Genomic DNA, 20,943 nt, shown 5'->3' with positions numbered 1-20,943 from the left:
CAGGCTGGACAGGGCTTGGAGCAACCTGGGCCAGTGGAAGGTGTCCCTGCCCATGGCAGGCAGTGGCACTGGGTGGTTGTTAAAGTCCCTTCCCACCCAAACCATTCCCTGGCTCTGTGACTCGGTGTCCCTCCCTGCCATGCCCAGCACACGGAACCGGCCCCTCTGTGACATCAGCCCCGGGCTGGGGGCACTGTGGGTGCTGTGGGCACAACGCTGGTGGTTGTGCCAGAGGTGACCCCCAGTCCTGGCACTGCCACGTGCACTGGCACCGATGGCTTGGCTGTGGCTCCTGGTCCTGCTGGCCCTGGCCAGGCCCGTGGCTGGCACCTGGGACACTTGCGAGTTAGTGGCCCTGGGATGTGGGAGGGAGGTCAGGAACACTCGGGGGGTTCCCAGCAGAACGGGGGCACAGATGTGCCCTCGGGGGTCCCTGGCCCTGCTGCCCCTCAGTGCAGTGTGAGGGGACAACAGGGGACCTGAGCAGCCCCTGGGCAGGGCAGTGATGGCTTTGTGCTTCCAGAGGGACCTGCGGGCTCCGGCCCATGGCTTCCGACCACAACTCCCTGATTCCTGACTACGGTCCTGTGGCTTTGGCCGATGGCACGTCCCGTGTCATGGGTGGCACCGGTGTCCAGCCGGGGGCCTGGCCTGGCATCGTCAGCATTCAGGCCACCTGGAAGAATGGCACGTGGCACATGTGCTCGGGTGTCCTCCTCAGCTTCCAGTGGGTCCTCACGGTCGCCCACTGCTTCATCAGGGCAGGGTAAGGAGGGGCAGGGACAGGGATGTCCCCACAGCTCAGGCAGGTGCCCAGGTCACAGCACCACGTGCTGCTCCCATCCCAGCTCTTTCCTCTCTGCTCCCCTCTCTCCCTTGGGAAGCAGAAGGCTGGGAAGCTGCCACAGCCTGTGGCTCTGCTCCCTCTCACCGCTCTCTCCACCTCCTCCCCAGGGACGTCTACCGGTGGGATGTGGTGATCGGGGCCACGGATCTGACTCAGCCGGGCCCCGAGGCCGAGGTGAGGCACATCCAGAGGATCCTGGTGCACCAGCACTACGTGGCTGCCACGGCAAGGAATGACATTGCCCTGCTGGAACTGGACCAGCCCGTGGAGTGCAATGACTACATCCAGCTGGGCTGTGTGCCCGACACCTCGGTGAGGGTCTCGGACCTGAAATCCTGCTACATCGCGGGATGGAGTTTCGCCACACCAGGAGGTGAGGCCCTGCAAGGACATGTGCCCTGAGGGTGCGATGGGCACCCCGGGGACATGGGCTGAGCACCTGGGGACATGGGCTGGGCACAACCACGGTCCAGCTGCGGCTGCAGGACATCAGCAGGGACAGGTCTCGGAGCAGCCTGGGCTGGGGGAAGGGGTCCCTGCCCAGAGCAGGGGGTGGCCCTGGATGAGCTTTAAGGAACCTTCTGCCCAAACCATTCTGTGACTCCCTGAAGACTGTGGAGAGATGGGCCTGACCCCTTCCCCAGAGCCAACAGCAGGGACACAGCGGGACAATGTTGCTCCAGGGGCAAAGCCAGTTCTGGGGAAGGGGTTCATCACAAGGCAGGGGAGGGGATGGATACTGTGGAATGAGCTGCTGGAGGCTCATTGGCCCTTGTCTGGAGGCTCATTCCCGTCTGTTCCTACAACTCCTGGACCAGATGTGGTGCTGCAGGAGGCCAAAGTTCACCTCATGGACACAGAGCTCTGCAACAGCAGCCGGTGGTACGGGGGGGCCGTGCACCCCGAAAACCTGTGTGCTGGGTACCCACAGGGCGGCATCGACACCTGCCAGGTGGGAGCGTGGCACCAGTCCCTCAGCCAGCACAGGGACCCCCTGACCCCAAACATGGCACGGGCTGGGCCTGGTCTGGCACCCTCCCAGCCCCGGGTCCCCATCGCTGCCAGGACTGCCCTGTCCCATGTCCCCTATCCCAACTCTGCCCTGTCCCATGTTCCCTGTCCCAACTCTGCCCTGTCCCATGTCCCCTGTCCCAGGGCTGCCCTGTCCCATGTCCCCTATCCCAGGGCTGCCCTCCCCTTCCCCATCCATGGGTCCCTGCCCCATGTCCCCTCGTCCCCAAGGCCTGGCTCTGCCCACAAAGCCCATCCAGTGCTCCCGGCAGCCCCGAGCTGCAGATGTGACCCTGGATCATCCATCCTCCGCACATCTGGGACCACTGTGCAGAGATGGGACAGCCCCCAACCTGCTCCCAGCCGAGGCTCTGGAGGCTCCAGCCCCCAGGCAGAGCCTTCCCGTGCTGGGAATGCGGCTCTGGCAGGGGCTGGGAGAGAGGAGCCAGCCCTGCTGCTGCAGCAGCCCCCCACAAACCCTGAGCCCTCTCTCCTGTCACAGGGGGACAGCGGGGGTCCCCTCATCTGCAAGGACAACAGAGCTGACTACTTCTGGCTGGTGGGGCTGAGCAGCTGGGGAAGAGGCTGTGACAAAGCCAGGCACCCCGGGATCTACACCTCCACTCAGCACTTCTACAGCTGGATCCTGCTCCAGACAGGCCTGAGCCCAGCAGAAAGAGCCGGCCCAGAACCAGAGCCAGCCATCACCTCGGCCCCCGAGCAGGATCTGAGGCCAGTGACAGAGCCAGACATCAGCCTGACCCCTGAGCAGGATCTGAGGCCAGTGCCAGAGCCACACATCAGCTGGATCCCCAAGCACAGCCAGAGACCGGCACCGACCTCCTCGGCCTCATTAATGCCCACGGCATTCCCACTCCTCATCCTGGTGCAATTCCTGAACCTGCTGCAGGACTTCCTGCGCTTCCTGAAGGACAAAAAGGCTTAAGCAGCGGGATGAGCGGGATCCAGGGCTACAGTGGACCACGGCCATTTCCTGCTGGGCCAAAGGTAGCCTTGGGGCCAGAAGCTGCTCTGTCCTGCCTGCGCTGCTCCGCTGCACCCACACTGATGCTGACGTGACCGAAGTGTTGAAATAAAGTTTCTGTGTTCCTCATTGACTGTGTTTTCAGCTCTGCTCAGTGCACCCATGGGTTAGGAAAGTCCCTGCTCTGTCTGTCAGTCTGCTGGGCTGTTCACATTCGTTCTTCGGCTTGAGTGAGATGTGCAGTGGTGAGGGCCAAGCCGAGGGAGATCTTGCCCAGAAGGGCTCCCACAAGAAGGGAGAGGCCCAGCTGCCCATCATCACAGCTCCAGGGTACGAGAAACATCACTGTTCTCTGTGCAGGCCCCAGAAATGCAATGCCAAGGGAAACTGGACTCAGGGTCCAGTGGCAAAGGAAAACCAGGCTCAGGGTCCAGGTTTAGGCAGATGGGGTTTCGTCTTCAGGACAGCTCTTCTCTTTATCTGACAAATCCTCGTTTGTCTTCTGCAGGTCAAAGCTCTGGAAAAGCGTAGGACAAGGATTTGCTGAGAAATGACAGAGACTGCAACAGCTTCATCTGCTGTGGCTCTTTCAGACTCAGCCTAGTGCAGCAAGGGCTCCTCTGAGGGTCCTGACCTCGCCCCTCCCAGCCCAGCCCAGCACACACCCCCCGGGGTCACCGGCACAGGGCAAAGCTTCCCGTGCTGCACAGTTCCACCCTCTGCCACAGGGAAAAAGGGCAGAGCTGCTCCTTCCTCAGGACACGGGGAGAAACAGAGCCTTCCCTACCTCCAACTCCTGCAGGGACAGAGCCTTCCCTACCTCCAGCTCCTGCAGGACCTGGTCCATGAAGTCTCCCGAGTGCTGTTTGTAAGCCACGGCCAGTCTGATGGCGTCGTTGAAGAGCTGGGGGAAAGAACAAGGCCCATCACTCCCAGGATGTGGCACATGGGCACTGGGTTTCTGTAGAAGATGGTCACTGTTCCCAAATCCCAAGGGAACCTCTGCAAACTCGGAAGCCACTAGCCCGTCAGGGAGCTGAATTGATGGACCAGCCCATCTGCTGCTGCCCGTGCTCACAGCAGCCCCCATGTCCCTGGGCTGCTGAGGGGCCCCACGGACACCGAGCCCAGCAGTCAACCAGCCCATCTCACCTTCACCACGTTGGTGCCGTCGGCAGCAGACACAAAGTAAAAGGGCAAACTGAACTTCCGGGCAAAGTTGAAGCTTTTCTGGGTCACCTTCATATCCGCTGGGGCAGACAAAGGAGACAGGGTCAGTCAGACAGGGCGGGAGATCCCGAGGGTGGGCATCCCCTGGGTGCCACACCAGGCACTGCCACAGGACCCAGAGAGCTGCAGCCCCAGCAATCTCGAAGGACTGGCTGGGGGAGGGAACCTTCCCAACGGGAAGGAACCTTCCAGCCACCTGCAGACCCAGGTGAACAGTTCTGCCAGCAGGTACATTGAGGCACTTCAGCACAGAGGAGCCTGTGCAGGTTGAAGGAGGAGCACCAAGGCCATCCCTGAGTGATCTGGGGAAGCCATAAAACAGCTTTTTCTCCTTTTCCTGCCATTTTTGACCAGGTGCTGCTCCAGTCACTTTTGGGTTCTTTCTGGATGGAATGGGCAGTGTGGTAAGGAAGGAACTGAAAGGACATCACTTGGATAAACCTCAAATGGATCAAATCTGCATTTTTAACTGCTGGTGACATAGGAAAAACACCTGTGAGACAGCAGGCGAGATCAGCAGAGGACCCAGCCCAGGGGACTCAGGAAATCCTCTGGACCTAACAGACGTAAGAGTGAATCCCACCACAACCCTGGGAGGTTGGGTGCAGAAGGTGCACTCACCATCAATCTTGTTGGCCACCACAATGCAGGGAATCTCCGGGCGGAATTCCCTCAGCTCCCTGTACCAGCTGTTTAGGTTCTTGTAGGTGACCTTCCGCTGCACATCGAACACCTTCCAAAAGAGAACCAGCTATGCCAGGGCCAATCCAGGACAGCTGTGACTGACCCTGCACAGCTCTGAGCAGCCTGGGACATCTCTGAGCAACACAAGGACAGAATCCAGAATGTTCCCATGACAAAGGAAACTGGATGTTGTTAGAAGGGATGAAAGCCCTAGCAGGAAACAGCCCCTCGATGTCCTTTACACTGTGACTGTGTCCTGTGACAAGTTCCTGCCACCAACACAGGGAGCCAGCACCGGGAACAGTCGGTGCCCAGCAGGGTAAGATGTGGGATCCTCTGTTCTCTGTTCATCTCTGTTTAGTTCCTCTGACAACTAAAGCACCAGTGAAGGCGACTCATGCTCCCAGGTGGTGAGGTACAGTGGAAAGTGGGAGTAATAGGACAAACCAGGAGACATGAGCAGGTGAGGAGCCATGAAACTGGGAACAGGGACAAATGTGAGGCCATTGAGAGGACAGCAGAGCCAGGAGATGGAGGACAGTGCTGCCAGGAGAGAGAGACCAGAGCTAAGCAAGCCCAGCTACAGGGGCTTTATCTGGTGAGAGAAGAAAGAACAATCTAGGAAAATTTTTTGAACCACTGGAAGAGACAAGGAATAAATGGCAGCATAACCATAAAAGCAACACAAAGGCCAAGTGTCACCGGGACCGTTCTGAGCCCAAATCCCACCAGCTCCCAGCCCAGACTCCCTCACCATGATGCAGGCGTGGGCTTGGTGGTAGTAGGAGGCGTGCATGCTCTGGAACCGCTCCTGGCCCGCTGTGTCCCAGAAGTCTGTAACACAGAAACAGTTCAGAACGACACAATTCACTCTGTTTTCCTCACAACTTACACCCCGGAGGCAGAGCCCAGCCCACCTGCTCTGCATCACAAATTGGGTTTCACCTCACCAATCCAAAACACTCGAGGGTTATAAGATTGTGCCCAACTGGGAACTTTCCTTAGCTGGGCTCAGCTGAGGGCTGTGCAAAGAAGAAGACATCAGTGACATGAGTTGTATGGGACAGCAGGATGAAACCAGGCAGAAGTGCAAAGAACAGCAGCCCTCTGTCACTAGGGATGACAACGGGAAACCAACCAAACCTCCAAAAGCTGCTGGAAACTGCTGCTTTCTGACCCAGTGATGGTCAGCCAGGGCCCTGCCAAAGGCAACGCTCCATCTCTCGCAAATATCCAGCTCTGCCTCCCAGGGGCAGGACTTGCTCTGAAGTGCTGGAGGTAAGTCAGCCTGAGGCAGACAGGCCCCAGTCCATGAAGCTCCATGTACACCTGGATCCTGCAGTGCCTTCTGCTGTTGGTACCAGGTTTGTAGGCTCACATCTGGGTCTAGTTTGCTGTATAAATCTGCACAGCTTCAGCTAAGCACCCCAATGTGGTCACACCTCTGTCAGCTGGACCCAAGCGTGCTGCTGCACCCAAATCCAAGTAGGCTGTAAGCCACTTTTCTTAGGGATTCTTCTGCTCTAATATTGGTGTCTGACTGCACACTGGGCCAGACCTGCAGGATGGTGACTTCTTAAAATGCCCAAATACAGACAAGTCCCTGTCAGACCACATTTGCATTCACTGTCCCTATCACAACAAAGATGTTGAACAGTGTTGGCCCCAACCCCGACAGACCCCTGAGGGACCCCCCTCATCCTGGTCTCCACATGGACAATGAACCATGACCACGACTCTGCAGGTAGCCATCCAGCCCGTTCCTCATCCCCCGAGTGTCCATCCATCCACCCACCCACCTATCCCCCTGTCTCTCCAACTCAGAGCCCCGGATATCGTGGGGACAGTGCCCAAACTTTGCCAGGCCCAGGGGGATGATGGCAGTCACTTTGCCCCATCCATCAACGCTGCAGTCCCGTCACAGAAGGCCACCGGATTCATCAGGATATTGTAGTCTACCTAAAAACCTAACCAAGATCCAGAGCGAGGAGATCTCCCCCCTCCCCAGCTGTTCCCTCCGCCGCGTCCCCGGGCGCACCCCGGGCTGTCCCCACTCACCCACGCGGACCTCCTGCCCGCCCACGCGGGCGCGGTGCTGGTACAGCGTCAGCGCGAACGTGGAGAGCTGCTGGGGGCGGCTGCGGCGCGTTAAGGAGCCGATGGAGAGGCGCCGACCCCGCTCCGCCGCGACCACCGGCGTCGCTCCCCCGGGCCCCCCGCTCCGCCGGCCCCGTGCCCCCGCTCCCCCGCTCCCAAGGATACAACCCGTCGAGCAGGAACCGCTCCAGCAGCCTGCGGAGAGAGCGCGCGCCGCCGTGAGCCCGCGGGCCCCGCCGCTGATCCCGCGCGCCCCCCGCGCCCCCACGCACTTGGACTTGCCCACGGCGCTGTCGCCCAGGCAGATGATCTTCACCGTCTCCTCAGCGCCGGCCGCGGCCTCGTCCCGCGCCCCGTCCCGGGCTTCCTCCCGCTCCCGCTCCCGCTCCCGCAGCCGCGGCCCCTCCGCCGCCGCCGCCGCCATGGCCGCGCCTGCGCGTCCCCGCTGCCACGCAACGCGCGGGGACCGCTCCTGGCCCCGCCCCCGTCGGGCCCCGCCCCCCTGGCCCCGCCCCCCGCCCGTGCGGCGCGGCCATGGCGGCCCCGCGGCTGCAGCTGACGCTGGCGCTGCTCAAACCGGACGCGGTCGCGCACCCGCTGGTGCGGGAGGTGAGCGCCGGGCGGGACAGGGCGGGACAGGGCGACACCGGCGACACCGCACCGGGCACCGCGCCGGGCACAGCACCGGGCACCGCGCCGGGCACAGCACCGGGCACAGCACCGGCCCGCCCGGCCAGCAACGCCCCTGTTTCCTCAGGCCGTGCACGCCGCCATCCTCCGCCACCGGTTCCTCATCGTGCGCGCCAAGGAGCTGCGGTGCGGCCCCGAGCAGAGCCGCCGCTTCTACCGGGAGCACGCGGGTACGGGCGGGATTGCGGGGCTGCGGGAGCGGGGCGCTGCCTCGGGCCCGGCGCTTACTCGGCCTGTGTCTCTCTGCAGGGCGGTTCTTCTACCAGCGGCTCGTGGAGTTCATGGCCAGGTACCTGCCGCAGGTGTGCGGGGCGGCCCCGCGCTGCAGGTGACCCGCGTGTGGAGGGGCCGCCCGGCGATGGGAGCCCCGCTGGGAGCCGCGGAGGGTGTGCGGGGTGTGCGGAGCTGGGAGGCTCCGGCCGCAGGGTGAGGAGTGTCGGGGTCCTGCAGGACAGGTCCGTGCCCCTTCCCGGGGTCCCGGCAGGGCGGCTCTTGGCAGCCGCGCTGTGCAGGTTTCCAAGGACGAACGAGCTGTTCCCTTCGTAACCTTTTCTTCTGCTTCTCCTGGGCCCTTCCCGCAGTGGCCCCATGTGGGCTTACATCCTGGCCCATGAGAACGCTGTCCCTCGCTGGAGATCCCTGATGGGACCCACCAAAGTGTTCCGAGCCCGACACAGTGACCCAGAGTCCATCCGAGGAGCCTACGGCCTCACGGACACCAGGAACACCACCCATGGCTCAGGTAGGCCTGTCCTGCTTGGCTGGTGCTCAGGGAGGCAGGAACAATGGTGCTTTGTCTGCCTTTGCTTTAGTTCTGGGGCTCCAAGTGGACGATGTGTTCCCTGGTGCAGACTCCGCGCACACTTGGCCAGGTGTGGCCGAGCCAGGTGCTTTTGGAGCCCAGCACGTCTTTGCAGTGCCAGACAGGCATCTCCCATCACCTTTTCCTCTTTTCTGACAGACTCACCCGCCTCAGCCAGCAGAGAAATTGCCTTTTTCTTCCCCGAGTTTGATGAGCAGCGCTGGTACGAGCAGGACGAGCCGCGGCTGCGCCGTGGGCAGGTGTTCTACAGCCCCGAGGAGCGCGTGCACCGCGTGCTCCGGGCAGACGAGGCAGAGGTGACCTGAGTTACCTGCGGTAGGGCTTGCTTTGCTGAGCTGGCAGCACCTGTGGGTGCTCTGTTGGGGCACCAGACGGAGAGCTGTGCCATGCTTCAGGGACTGTGGGAGAGCCTCGTGTGCGTGATGTCGTGCTCCCCAGGGTCAGGTTGTTGGGGCAGCAGGTGCTGGGGTGCTGTTGGGGTGCTGTAGGAAGAGCAATGGTCCCGCTGACAGTCCAGCCATGCAGCTCACTGGCCCTCGAGTTTGGTTGGGTGTGAATAAGACAGGCGAGTTGGTCCAGGGCCAGGTGGATCAGAGGTTGCTTGTTCCAGTTGGTTGCAACTGCTTTTGCTGGTGGTAGGCCTCGGGTTCTCTGTTGGCTGTTCCTGCTGTACTTTAGGCTGAAAGCAGGAAAAGGAGCCTAAAAAAGGCATCAGCAGGGCAAGATGAACCATGCTGTCCTCACTCATGTGCAGCCAGGTTGGAAAGCGAGGCTGTCCTGGGGTTTGTGTCCTGACTTGTGTCAGGACAGTTGGAGCTGCTCCCAGCGGGAATGCAGCACATCCCATGAGCTCCATTGAGCCTGGGCTGACCTGCTGCAGCACAAAGGTATGGAAGCACCTGGCAGGAAGGTGTGGAGAAGCCCAGTGCCTTTGAGGATCCTCTGGTTTGTGCTTTTGGTTTGCCTGGGGCACAAGAGCAGCAGATTTGGTGGAATTCAGTAGTGGCTGTGGAGCTCTGGATTTCCTGGATTCACAGTCCAAGGCTGGATAATGAATTTGACTGCAGGTGGCAGGGGCTGAGAAGCTTTGCCAGGGGCTCCTCACGTGAGGCCTTGTGACAAAACGCCTGAGGGCAGCTCAGAGCCCTCAGTGTCTGTGGCCTCACTGGACAGTTCTGTGTCCTTGGGAAAAGGGATGGACAAAGCCATGTAGTTATCCGGATAAGTGATGGAATGATGGCATGGTGGTGCAGGAGGGCTGGGTGTGGAGGTACAGAGCCAGGTCCTGGCAGGCTGATCTATGTTCCCCTGTGTGATGCTCTGTGAGGTCAGTTCCTGTACAGGGGTTTAGTGCCTTTACACTGTTCCCCCACAGGCCTTTACGGTGCTGCTGCTCCAGTTCCAGTGCCGTGTTGTACTGAGGGAATTCCTTCTGGTAATCCCAAATACACAGGCTGGGGAAGGTGTGATGTGCTGGGCTTGGGGCAGGAAGGCTGAGCCTGACTCCCCTTTCTGCAGGGATGAGGGACAGGTGTGGATGGTGCTGGTCACTGCAGCTGGTGACAGTCTGAGGTTCACCAGTGCCCTGGTGTGTCACAGACCAAGGCAGGGACTCTGTGTGCTCCCAGAACTCTGTGAGGGGTTGGGCAGTGACTGACAATGCTCTGCTGTGGGAAGTGCTGCCCAGAGCTATCATGGTCGAGCACATCTGCAGTTGTGTTTCCTCTTCCTCCTGGCTGGGATCAAATGGTCGTTGTTCTGTTCCAGGTACAGATCCAGGGATCTGCGGGACATTGCTGCTGTCCCTGTCCCCAGCAGTGTCCAGGGTGGATCTGCTCAGGATCCTGTGTGCCTTCACACAGGTCTGAGAGCTGCTGTCCCCGATGCTGCTGATACTTTATTGGTATTTTGTAAATTGGTGGTTTGTTGATTCCTGGAGGATTTACTCAGTTTTGTGTGTTTTTCTTGTAGTTATTAAACTTGACCGTTTTTACCTTTTATGTTATGCTTCCCTTTTTGGATATTCTTTTGGCACGTCACTAACTGATGATTCCTGGCTCACAGTTCTCATTGTTAAAGTTTTGGAGTTTTCTCCTACGCACTTGCAATTATTCCATTTGGGGAAATGGCCCCTTTGAACATGCCTGCACAGACCTCCCGTGGTGATGGTGCACTTGGATGCGACTGATTCCAGCAGTGTGAACAAAGTGGCTGCCTTGAACTTTTGACAGCTCACAACTTTTGACAGCTGACAACTTTTGACAGCCCGCTCTGGGCCTTGTTTGCACATCTCACAGACGTGCCAGATGAGCAGGGGAAGTGCTCTGGGCTTTTCTAATTGGCACTGGCACCCCTGTGAGCTGTTCCCTGCGGAAGAGAGTCTGTGGGGAATGGGACCAAGTGGGCAGACTGGGAACACAGAAACTTCTTTCCAACCTCCTGCTTAAAGTGCACTAATTGGCCTCAGGGGTAGAGCTGGTGCTCACACCTGGATGAGGAGCCTTGGGACTGGCTCCAAGCTAGCCATGGAAAGATGGAGGAAGGGATGAGTCTGGCAGAAGGTGCCACAGCTGCCCAGGAAGGACCGTGAGCAACCATGAAGCAGAAGTGCTACTTGGTGGTGACAGGAGAGACTTTCCTTGCTACTTTCTGAACACAAGTTGGCCAGGAAGAACCAGTGACCCAGGGCTGGTGCTGGGACCCCACTTTCCATTTCCAGGCTTCTGTAGATGTTGAACCTGCCCCATACTGTGCTCTGCAGGAGGAATGGCTTTGGGGACAACAAACAGATGCTTCTCTGCCAGTCCCTATGGGGAGGCTATTCTGAAACCAGTGCCAGGCTCATCACAGGGGGACATGGAGGAAGAGGCAGTAGGCAAAATTCAGACAAAATCCACCATTTTCCTTGTCCCTGTCCCCAAAGGAAGTAAAAAAGACTGGGGAAGTGACCTCACAGAAAAAATAAATAAAAAAAACTTCAGCCAAACAAAAAAGTCCAAAGCCAACCAACCAAAAACCCAAATCAGAAACCTCCAGAAAACTTACTTTAAAATTGACAATTTTTAATCTGAATCCCAATGAGCCTTTCCTATAATGGGCAGACACAACCTGTGGGTTTTCCCAGGATCAACACTGAATGGGAATGCTGCACTCCCACCCAGGTAGTACAGGCTTGGTCAACTGCTGGATGGTACAGAACCCATCCGTGAGCCACTGAACTCTAAAGCTTTAGTGTCACAGTGGGACCCACTGCTGGCAGGTGTGTTCCCACAGCCTCTCAGGTGTTCTCCCACAGCCCCCAGGTGCTGTCCTGCTCAGCTATCCCCAGTTTATTCCTGCTGTGATGGTACCTGCATCCCCCAGAGGAACAATAGCAACTCCCATGGCTGAGCATCCACTTGGGATGTACTGGTTCAAGGGAGGGCTTTGCTTTGCATTCCTGAAAGCTGTCTTAAACGTTAAAAATGAGATGTTTCCTCCTGTCCTGCTTCCCACCTGCTCCGCCTTTTCCCCACACCTGTGATGAAGAGTCAGGGGACCTTTTCAGGAGCCTCCAACAGGCACAGGGGACACGAGCCATCACAGAAACACCGGGATACGACTTGAGCCAGGCCAGAGCAGAAGCTGTTTATTGCTGCAGCTGTGAGGGAGGGCACAGCCGCCAGGGACAGACACACTGACACATCTGTGCCCAAAAGGGAGGGCACAGCCCCCAGGGACAGACACACCACTGCCCAAAAGGGGCACACAGACTAAGTTCACATTTCTCTGCTCCGTCCTGCAAATGTGGGTCATCCTGCAAATGGAAACCCTTCCTGGGAACAAAGGCAAATTTGGCTTTCCCAGTGCTCTTTTCCTTGAACCCTGGCTAGGATGAGATCCAGGGCTACAGCAACTGAAAAAGGTTCCACAGCTCATGTCCCTTCTGCCTTACTTGGACGAGAGTCAGTGTCTCTGCTCTGCAAATTACCCCACTGGGAACAGGACACGCTCCTGCAGGTTGGCTAGCTGACAGGTGTGGCAGCCTGGGTAGAAGAGACACCTTACATCACACTCATACGCTCTTAACCCATCCCACCTTTCCCATCTGGAAGTGGACGGGAACCAAAATCCTCTTGGGCACAAGACAAAACATTCCCTCAGACACTGCTCCTTGATATTTCTCTGAATGTGGACACACCAGGCTGAGCCAAATGAAACTGAGAACATGGAAGAGGCTGAAGCAGAGAGAGGCAGCGGTTTGGAAGGGAGCAGCTTGCACAATGCTTGTTTCACTGTAGAAGTTTCACATAATTTGCTGGGAAGAGGCCGACCCTGCCGTGGCACTGCCCCCGCCACCAGCCTTCGTCCACCATCTCGATGTGTGTGATTGTGTCGTCTGGATCAAAAGAAATCTCATCATCTCCCTCTGCAAAAATTGTCCAGAAAAGACAGACAGTCACAATGCAAAGAGAACCCCAGGCACAGCTAGTTCACATCCCTCCTCCCACCTCCCCTGGGTAGGAGAAGATAGAACAAGATAACCCCCAAGAGTTCAACCTCACCCAAACCCCATCAAACAGCACAGACAAGGCAGATGAGCAAGACCTTGCAGGTGACAGATGAAGTTTCTCTGTTCCTATCCTGGTTCTGGCCAGGACAGGGTTAATATTTTGCAGTAGCCTGGTGGGGGCATGGCCAGTACACTGAGGTTATTCTGTACCACCTCACATCATTGCTGGGGTGGGATGAGGACTGTCTTCTGCGGAAGAGGGGGTTCCTTCAATTTGAGCAATGGTGGAGGGAGCTGTCCAATACTGTCTGTTAGTCCACTACTGTCTATTAGTCCAGTGAGTGTTTTTCCACGTGAATAATTTCTTTTCTTAAACCTTTAGTTACTAATATTGTTGCTGTTACTGTTTGTTTTCTTCTCTCATGGCTGTTTCAAGTAAATTGTTCTTATCTCAGTCCATGATCTTTGCCCTATGGGCCTCCAGTTGGAGGGGGATGGTGTGTGGGTTTTTTTAGTGGGACTACTAAATTGGACAATACCATTCCTAAACTACCACAGTTCCCAAGTCAGGTCTCATTCTGCTTCCTATGAGGAAGAAATTTAAACCCCCAAGCCACAGTCTTTTCCCCACTGCTGAGGATGTGAACCCCCACATCCCCTGGCCCAGTGCCCTCCCCCCAGCCCTGATGGCAGACCCACCTCCTTGGTAGTCGTAGAGAGCCACTGCACAGGTCCCGGGGCCCTGCCCCTCACAGACACCACCCGTGTTCGCTGCAGAACACAGGATGGACAGGTGAGACAGACACTGAGGCAGCCACACAGCCCAGGGCAGTGCCACCCTCCAGCCCAGCTTTGGGGAAGCACATCCAAACCCTGCCAACAGGGAGAGGTGTAGCACAGCCCAAAGCAAGGTGTGACTTCCTTCCCCTCCTGCAAGGAGGGAGCGGAGTCCTGATACTTTGTGTTCCTCTCCCAAGAAAAAGTCTGGGCATAACTCCAGCCTCCCCACTTGCCATCTCCAGTACCAGCAAAGCTGCAACAGAAGCACTGACAGCAGCCCGTGCAGTTTGCTCCTGTGCTTGCAGCAAGGTTCCCCACACTCCTCATACCAGGAGACCCCACTACAGCAGGTCCTGTGAGCAATGGGCTGAGCCACAACCCCCCGGCCCCAGCACACCACTGCCAGCCACTTGCCAGGAAACCATAGCAAGAGCACCAGTGCACATCCAGCTTCTCCTGAGCCACAGCAGCCCCCCCCTTCTCCTGCCAGGCACTGCTCCAGCAGGTTCAGCAGACACCTGCTGCCTGGCCCAGCACTCTGTGCAGCTCATCTGCACCTTGGGGATGGACAGGGAAGCGGAGACCACCAAGTCTCCATCATCAGGAGCCGTTACCCTGACCACAGTAGACTTCAGGACACAAATTCCCTCTAGACTCTGTGCCATACATCACTGAACTGAGTGGATGGGTACAAGCTCCCCAAGACATGGGCTGTTCTATCAGTACTTACCCAGATGGGGCTGGCTCTGGCTGTGCTCCTGAGGAAGGATCACCTCATAGTCTTCTCCTCCATCTTCCCCAAGGTCATAGATAGCATCTGGCTTTCCCAGTGGGGCTGGCAGCTCCTCATAGTCAGCACCTCCACTGGTACTGTCACAGTAGTCAGAGGGCTCTGGCAGCTCCTCATAGTCTCCACCAACATCCAAACTTTCACTGTAGATGGGCTGATCCTGGCTGGGGGCCTTGCACAGCTCTGCACCCAGATCTGCTGGCCTTGGTGGCAAAGTGGGTGGTGCTTCCTCATCCTCCCTTTTGGCCTCCTGCCACGAGGTGAGAAGGTGACAAGAAAGTCACCTGTGAAGCACCCAGCACTCTCTCGACTCCCAGCACCTGGCATAAGGCAGCCCCTTCCTGGAGCACTATCCCCTGCACACCAGGGAAACAGCTCAGCCCCTTGGGCCGTGCTGAACTGGTACCTGGCATTGCTCTGGAGATCCTTAGGGCTCATATGTTCGAACCTCTGTTCATACTTCTCTCCAGCCCACGGTGCTGCTACTGCACCACCCCACTCCCAGAGCCTGTCCCAAGGGGTGCTGTGCAGTCCCATCCCCATCCCAACGCTCCCCCTCGTCCTTCCAAAGCCTCTCACACACTGAGCACAGCCCCTCTCAGGTGCAATCCCCTCTGCCTGCTCCCCTTCCCGGCTCTCCCAGCTCTTCCCGGCTGCCTTGGCACCTGCTCTCCTGGTGACACGGGTCGGTCTCCATGGGCATTCCTGGGCACCTGTGCTGGCACAGCAGCAGGGGCTGCCCCAGTGTGCCCCTTCCCTCTCGGTGGGATTTCCTGCTGGAGAAGAGTCATCAGATCCCTCAGTCCCCTTGAATGAGTACAGAGCAATGGCTGTTCACATTCCCAATAGAGCAACTCAGAACATTTTCTTCGACCTAGAATCTGTTCCAGCTCCTACAAACCTGCCCTGGGCCAGGCACTGGCAGGCTGGTGACAAGGGTGGGGCACCCCTGAAGAGGAACATGTTGGGGGGGCTTCACTGTGAATCCCACTCTGCCCTCTGAGGGCAGGTGGGAAGGCAGGTAAGCATCGGGGCTGGGTGCCATCTCCAGTTTGCTGGGGTGCATCCCACATGCAGACTGCTGGGATGGCAGTGCTGGGGAGGGGTGACTGCACTCTTTGACAAGCACCAGAGGCAAAAGGAACCGAGGCCAAAGCACTGGGCCCACGGCTGGGTGCAGGTACACCCTGATCTCTGTGCTGAAAAGGACAGTCCGGTGACAGCTGTGAAGCTCAGTGGTCATTCGTGGCAGACACAGGGAGGCAGTTTAGGCAAAAGGTTACTCTAAAGAGATCAGCTGGAAGGACATGGAGCTGCATGGCCATGAGGAAAAGTCTCCTCCACGAGCCTCAGAGGACACAGCAGGACAGCCATGGTTCACCTGTCCCCGAGGTGCCGGGCACTGCCGGGGCTGTCGCCGCAGCCGCTCCTCCTCCGCCGACCTGGCCATGTGTTCAAACTGTGACCGCAGGCTGCTGGTGCTGCTGGAAGCTCCTGCAAGGAGACAGCCGACTGAGCCAGCCCCCAGCTCCCTCCCACCACCCCAAGCATCGGGGAGAAACCCAGACCTCCACCTCTTCCGGAGAGACTTCAGTTCAGCCACCTTTGTCCTGCCCCCAGCACAGGCTAAACCCCCATCCCATCTACCAGCATGCTGACACAGAGGGACCATGAGGCCCACAGCTTCCCAGGTCCAGGGCTGGGACTCATATGTCTCACCTGCCTCCAGGGGTCTTGGTTTCTCGTAGGAGGAGGTGGGAGCTGCCATCTCATCAAAGCCAGCAGCACTCTGCAAAAGGAAGTGAAAGAATTCTCCAGCTTCTTGGGCAGGGCCAGGGCTGGGTTTGGCTACTGGTGATGGCAAGCATTGTTCCTAGGTGTGTCTGTCCTCACCTGTACACTTACCCTGACCCAGGGGAGGCTGCCGGCTGCAGTCCCCTCTCCTGACACCTCCCTTCCTCTCTGCATCCTGCTTCCCAAATGTCCCACACCCCTGACTTTTACCAAGTGCTCATCTGATTTCACACGTGATTTTCTGCCATGTACAGGATGCACCTTTTTTTGTCAGTGCCCCTCCACTTGCTGTTGTTAAATTCACAGGTAGTGCTAATGTCTTCTGAGGGCAGGACACCATTCCCTCTCTGCTGCTGGCCCAGCCCAGACATGCAGCATGGACAGGAACGTGCTGGTTGTTACACAGGTGTGTTTATATCCTCCCCAGCTTCCCCAGCTCCTGAGTTCGGTGATGTTGGTGCTGTACCAGGCACAACACTGTGCCCCTGCACTGTGCCCCATAACAGGGAATGGAGGGTTCAGGGAAGGCCCCCTCACTGCCTCCTCCAAATGCCCCAAAGCCACAGGATTCCCATCTCTTAGTTTAGCCACATCCATGAGGTTCATCTCCAACTGGCAGCACTCTTTTTACTGACCAAGACTGCAGGGCAGCCTGACACACACAGAATTAACTCCAGTGCTTGAGTCTGAGTTGTGACTGTAGATGAGGCTTTGTGGGGTGTCAGCCCAAACAGAAAACCTGAACCAGCCAACTGGGTGACCTTTTCTCATGCACAGCAGATTGAGCTGTGCTAATCCCATCCCTGCCAGGGTTTGTCAAAGTGTGCAGGCAGATTTAGCTACCTGAACAGACCACAAGGCACTTCCTTGATAGGAGAGAAAAACCTGCAGAAGTTAAGGAACAGCAGAGAAGTGAGGAGTTACAGACAGTGCCATGAGGAATTCCCTGCATTACGGTCTCCCCCGGCTGCATCCCTCTGCATCCTCTAGTATTTTACACTGAGCCAGTTCCCTCTTGCCACCTCTGTGCCTGAGCACTGTGAATCTCACCTCCACCTGGGAAATCTCTTCTCTTGCAGCAGGGCAAGGAGCAGTGATTAGTAGGAAGCAATTGAAGGCTGCAGCAGTCTTACCTTATCCACTCTATCCTTCTGGACTCCATACCGGCCTCCAAACCCCTTGGCATAGTCTATATGGGAAAAAAAAGGAGGCTATTTTACAATATTTTATATTCTGTGTGCACATCTGGCTTCAGTATGCTGTGACCAGTGAAATGAGTTAGCTTTGTCTATGTCTTATCACATATGGAAGTAACTAGAGATAACACATGCAAAGTCCTCTGGACAGTGGCTTTTAGGACTAATTACCCCCCCTTTCAGCCAAGAGCACAGGAATGCAGGGCTGTAGCTGCCCAACCTGTGTCCAAGGCACTGTGGTGAGAGGCCCATCACCCCATCTGAGTGGAGTGTGGCCTTGTTCACTGAGGTCAACCGTGCAGTAGCCCCCAGATTCCTGGGATCTGTTCTGCCTCATTCCTCTGTGCTTGCCTTTGCAATGAGCTTATGGTGAGGAATGTCCCTCACAGAGACAGCACAGCAGAGTTTGAGCAGGCTGACTGAGGGACTCTCATCCCATGTCCCCCACTGGTCCAAGCAGCCATCTACCCTGGCAGAGTTTGTCCTTGTGCTTTGGGGCTCACCACACCCCAGCTGCTCCAGAACATGCCGGACACATTCTGTTTTCAGCAGCTGGATCTCTGACTATGAACCACAAGCTCCGGGTCTGTGTGTGCTCCAAGGAAACTGCCACCACCTCTGGCAGCGTTGCCTGACCTGTTTGGGATGCGTGGGGTTGCACTTCCTCCTGATGATCCCAGCCAAGGGCATTCTTGTCCTGACGATCCCTCTGGACCCCAAACTTCCCACCAAAGCCCACAGCATAGTCTTCAGCCACAGGGATCCAGATCACAGCATGGAAGAGAACAGACAAGGGAGGGAAGGAGACAAGTGGCAGCAATGTGAGCTCAGGCTGTTCTCACAGGTTTTCCTTGCCCAGGACTTAGAGAAAGACATGAAGCAAGGCCAGATTTCCCCACTGGTGGCTGCAGCAACAGCTTTCCCTCCTCCCTGGGACATGTCACCTGCTATTAGCACCTGCCTGGGCTTCCCCAGCACCCTTCCTTTGGTGATGTGCTTCCCAGGAGATCCCTGTGCCCACAGAACTCTGCTGAACTCTTTCCAGCAGCCATGCCATGGCTTTCCTCACCTGACCTGTTCCCTTGCTGCGAGCTCCCCATAGCTATTCCACCATTCATGCAGCAGATTGAAGAAGTGCTGCACAGTGCCCCGCAGTCCCAGTGGGCACAGCCCCAGCTCCAGCCCTGGCACTGCCTGTTCCCTCAGCTGCCCCAGCTCCCCTGGCTGCCCCCTCACCTGGCTCCCCCAGGTACCCCGGCTGCCCTGGCTGCCCCAGCTCACCTTTCTGAGAGTCGTGCTTCTCTGCCTGGCTCTTGTAGTCAAATCCCACAGCCGCCTTGTCCACCTTGTCCCTCTCCACTCCGTAACGGCCACCAAAGCCCTTGGAGTAATCTGAGGTGATGCATGGAGTGAAACCCTGCCCCCAGCACAGGGCTGGTGAGGAGAGGACAGAAAGCAGCACTGGGAAGGAGCAGGGGGGAGGAAGGAGAGCAGTGGGGATGATGGAAAACCCCCTAGAAAGCAAGGGGTTGAAGGGGAGAGAGTGGATGGCAGGGAGCATCATGGATGAGAGCCCATGGGAATGGGGGCACAGGGCAAGTGTGGGCCAGGGCAATGGCAGACACAGCCAGCCAGGAGGGAAGGAAGGAAGGAAATGGACGTGTCAAGGACAGCGAGGAGGCAGCGGGAGCACAGTCACCCACGAAGGCAAAGCCAAGCAGGATTTGGGCAGTGACAGCCAGGGTATCACCCACTCACCCAACTCCAGAGCCAGGATTTCAGTCTGTGGTCTGCCAGCCTTGGGAAAGGGCTGTGAGTAAGGACACTGAGCCTTGGGAGTACAGGAATGGCAAAGGAGCTCATGTTTGCTATAGTGGAACCTCAGCTTCTACAAACACCTGACCCTGGAGCTGCAGCAAAGGCTGAACCCCCATTTCTGCAGACACACTCCTGCTCTCCCCACCTGGCAGTCGTGTGACAGCTGCCTTGTGCCTCTCTGTTTTCCAGCTCCAAACTAGTGATCCATTAACAACTTCAACCATGTTCAGCTGTTCCCTAAGGATCACCTAGTTATTACTGGCTGATTCCGGAGACATTCCAGCCTCCATCCTGGCTGCTGGCTGTACAGACTCCTCCTTTCAGACACCTGCCAGCTTGGTCTCCAAATCCTGCCCTTAAGGGGTAAATCACAGTCACCTCTCCCTGTTCCCCGATGCTTTTCTACAGGTCTGCATTTCACAGGACTGAGTTGGGGCTTCTCCAACAACTTCAGCTATACCAATCCATGGAGACTGTGTTCTAGAGAAAGCTGAATGAGGACATTTTTTATTCCAGAATGGATCTCTGTTTCACAGAAGCTCAGTCATTTAACCTGTAAGTATGAACAATTCTTAAACTTACCTTGACTAAACTATTATCTATCCATTAGGCTGTTACAAAGTGGATCTTTAATGGAGCTGTTTTCAGCAAACACAGATTTTATGACTGTTATCTTGCTGCTGAAGCTTCTAGTATAGACACATTTTTATGAAAAGCAACCCAAACACCCTACTTCTAACAGTTCCATTTTGTCCTTAGCAACTTCTGTAGTTTCACACAGCCTGATGAATTTCTATGTCTACAAGAATATGTTAATGTAGCATAACTGCATGGAATTAATTATTTTAAGATCAACCAAGAATGCCTCAAACTATGTTCCTTCTTTTATAGATTCCTCTTAAATGAATCCCATTCAGTTATTTCCTTGGTAATGCAGTATTCCTCACATTTACCTGAAACAGCAACAGACCTTGCCCTCTCATCTTCTTTTGGGTGCAGAATACTTAAAATATCTTTAGTTTCACTTCTTGCACTATTTGTTGAATCTGCAGAATTCTGCAGCAGTTTGAGTGCTCTATAGGTTTCTGTTTCCATATCCATTGCTATGCCTTTTCCTACAAGTTGTTTCTCCAGCAATCACTCCATGTCCTCAATGGCTCTTCTGGAGCCGTTCTCAGAAGGGCTTTGGGAGGACAGGGAGCACGAGCCATCCACTGAGGGGGGGTGGGAGTGTCTTCTCTACTCAGCCAGGACGTGGCTTCCACCAAAGCAAAGCACAGAGACAAGTGGGATGTACACCAGAATGATGGTGACAGGACAGCATGGAATGGGGCCATGAGAGTGACAGACTGGGAACAGGAATCTGAAGTGACAGGAGGGGGATAATGAAGGAGATTGTGCCACAGCCAACAGCACAGGATAGTGGGAGCAGCTGGGCAAAGTGTCAAGGGGTCACACATGCCCACGGACTTGCCTGTCTGGGACGAGTGTTTCTCCACCTCACCCTTGTATTCAAAGCCCACTGCTGACTGAAACAAGAAGGGGAGGGCTGTCAGTCAGCCTGAGGGCCAAGCCAGGTTTCAGCCACCCTCCTCTGGGGCCAGGCTGGAAGCCTGCTCTCTGCCTTGTGCCACAGAATGCTGGGCAAACAGCACAGCCCCTGGATGAACAGCACAGCACCAGGATGAACAGCACAGCCCCTGGAC

General features: G+C 56.8%; 4 protein-coding genes across 7 annotated transcripts in view; 2 read left to right on the top strand and 2 right to left on the bottom strand.

Moving 5' to 3' along the window:
* Positions 1 to 2,836, top strand: LOC113960252 (acrosin-like). The gene is made up of 5 exons (XM_027669722.1): positions 1 to 345; positions 524 to 766; positions 955 to 1,220; positions 1,666 to 1,799; positions 2,361 to 2,836. Exons 1-5 carry the CDS (start codon positions 275 to 277, stop codon positions 2,802 to 2,804), a joined length of 1,158 nt encoding a protein of 385 aa, XP_027525523.1. The 5' UTR covers positions 1 to 274; the 3' UTR covers positions 2,805 to 2,836.
* On the bottom strand, positions 2,727 to 7,224 carry LOC113960254 (rab-like protein 2A). 2 transcript variants are annotated; one of them, XM_027669726.1, is made up of 6 exons: positions 7,127 to 7,224; positions 5,512 to 5,591; positions 4,695 to 4,806; positions 3,996 to 4,093; positions 3,664 to 3,747; positions 2,727 to 3,360 (listed from the first exon to the last, which is right to left on the bottom strand). In XM_027669726.1, the coding sequence occupies exons 2-6, from the start codon at positions 5,551 to 5,553 to the stop codon at positions 3,280 to 3,282; spliced, it is 417 nt and encodes a 138-aa protein (XP_027525527.1). In that variant the 5' UTR covers positions 5,554 to 5,591; positions 7,127 to 7,224; the 3' UTR covers positions 2,727 to 3,279. The 2 variants fall into 2 exon arrangements, with proteins under 2 accessions (XP_027525527.1, XP_027525528.1); XM_027669727.1 differs by lacking the exon at positions 7,127 to 7,224 and adding an exon at positions 6,557 to 6,773.
* A 164-nt stretch (positions 7,225 to 7,388) lies between these two features.
* On the top strand, positions 7,389 to 10,367 carry NME6 (NME/NM23 nucleoside diphosphate kinase 6). Of its 2 annotated transcripts, none has more exons than XM_027669724.1 (6): positions 7,389 to 7,463; positions 7,612 to 7,714; positions 7,794 to 7,833; positions 8,126 to 8,286; positions 8,506 to 8,663; positions 10,135 to 10,367. In XM_027669724.1, exons 1-6 carry the CDS (start codon positions 7,389 to 7,391, stop codon positions 10,258 to 10,260), a joined length of 663 nt encoding a protein of 220 aa, XP_027525525.1. In that variant the 3' UTR covers positions 10,261 to 10,367. The 2 variants fall into 2 exon arrangements, with proteins under 2 accessions (XP_027525525.1, XP_027525526.1); XM_027669725.1 differs by having other exon boundaries at positions 8,506 to 8,682; positions 10,135 to 10,243.
* Positions 10,368 to 11,973: 1,606 nt separating this feature from the next.
* Positions 11,974 to 20,943, bottom strand: part of HCLS1 (hematopoietic cell-specific Lyn substrate 1) — a 15,446-nt gene continuing 6,476 nt past the window's right edge. The window contains exons 6-15 of one of the 2 annotated variants that reach the window (XM_027669720.1): positions 20,712 to 20,766; positions 18,701 to 18,811; positions 18,056 to 18,166; positions 17,357 to 17,412; positions 16,149 to 16,218; positions 15,811 to 15,923; positions 15,095 to 15,205; positions 14,370 to 14,679; positions 13,559 to 13,630; positions 11,974 to 12,775 (exon numbers count right to left, since the gene is read on the bottom strand). In XM_027669720.1, the coding sequence (XP_027525521.1) occupies positions 12,639 to 12,775; positions 13,559 to 13,630; positions 14,370 to 14,679; positions 15,095 to 15,205; positions 15,811 to 15,923; positions 16,149 to 16,218; positions 17,357 to 17,412; positions 18,056 to 18,166; positions 18,701 to 18,811; positions 20,712 to 20,766 (1,146 nt within the window). In that variant the 3' untranslated portion in view covers positions 11,974 to 12,638. The remainder of the gene's footprint in view (positions 12,776 to 13,558; positions 13,631 to 14,369; positions 14,680 to 15,094; positions 15,206 to 15,810; positions 15,924 to 16,148; positions 16,219 to 17,356; positions 17,413 to 18,055; positions 18,167 to 18,700; positions 18,812 to 20,711; positions 20,767 to 20,943) is intronic. The other variant, XM_027669721.1, reaches the window with a different exon arrangement.

This window comes from Corapipo altera, unplaced genomic scaffold (genome assembly GCF_003945725.1).
Source record: "Corapipo altera isolate COAL_440 unplaced genomic scaffold, ASM394572v1 246, whole genome shotgun sequence".
Classification (NCBI taxonomy): Eukaryota; Metazoa; Chordata; class Aves; order Passeriformes; family Pipridae; genus Corapipo; species Corapipo altera.
Note: the sequence above shows the minus strand (reverse complement) of the source record. Positions and strands in the feature narration are given on the sequence as shown.

Bases quoted from the DNA above. Each gene is read 5' to 3' on its own strand.
- LOC113960252 (XM_027669722.1), top strand. From the start codon at position 275: ATGGCTTGGCTGTGGCTCCTGGTCCTGCTGGCCCTGGCCAGGCCCGTG. The intron at 346-523 runs GTTAGTGGCCCT...TTGTGCTTCCAG, and splicing joins GGCACCTGGGACACTTGCGA to AGGGACCTGCGGGCTCCGGC. The intron at 1,800-2,360 runs GTGGGAGCGTGG...CTCCTGTCACAG, and splicing joins GCGGCATCGACACCTGCCAG to GGGGACAGCGGGGGTCCCCT.
- LOC113960254 (XM_027669726.1), bottom strand. From the start codon at position 5,553: ATGCACGCCTCCTACTACCACCAAGCCCACGCCTGCATCATG. The intron at 4,094-4,694 runs GTGAGTGCACCT...TGTCTGCCCCAG, and splicing joins GGTGGCCAACAAGATTGATG to CGGATATGAAGGTGACCCAG. The intron at 3,748-3,995 runs GTGAGATGGGCT...TCTTTCCCCCAG, and splicing joins ACGGCACCAACGTGGTGAAG to CTCTTCAACGACGCCATCAG.
- NME6 (XM_027669724.1), top strand. From the start codon at position 7,389: ATGGCGGCCCCGCGGCTGCAGCTGACGCTGGCGCTGCTCAAACCGGAC. The intron at 7,715-7,793 runs GTACGGGCGGGA...GTCTCTCTGCAG, and splicing joins CTTCTACCGGGAGCACGCGG to GGCGGTTCTTCTACCAGCGG. The intron at 8,287-8,505 runs GTAGGCCTGTCC...CTTTTCTGACAG, and splicing joins GAACACCACCCATGGCTCAG to ACTCACCCGCCTCAGCCAGC.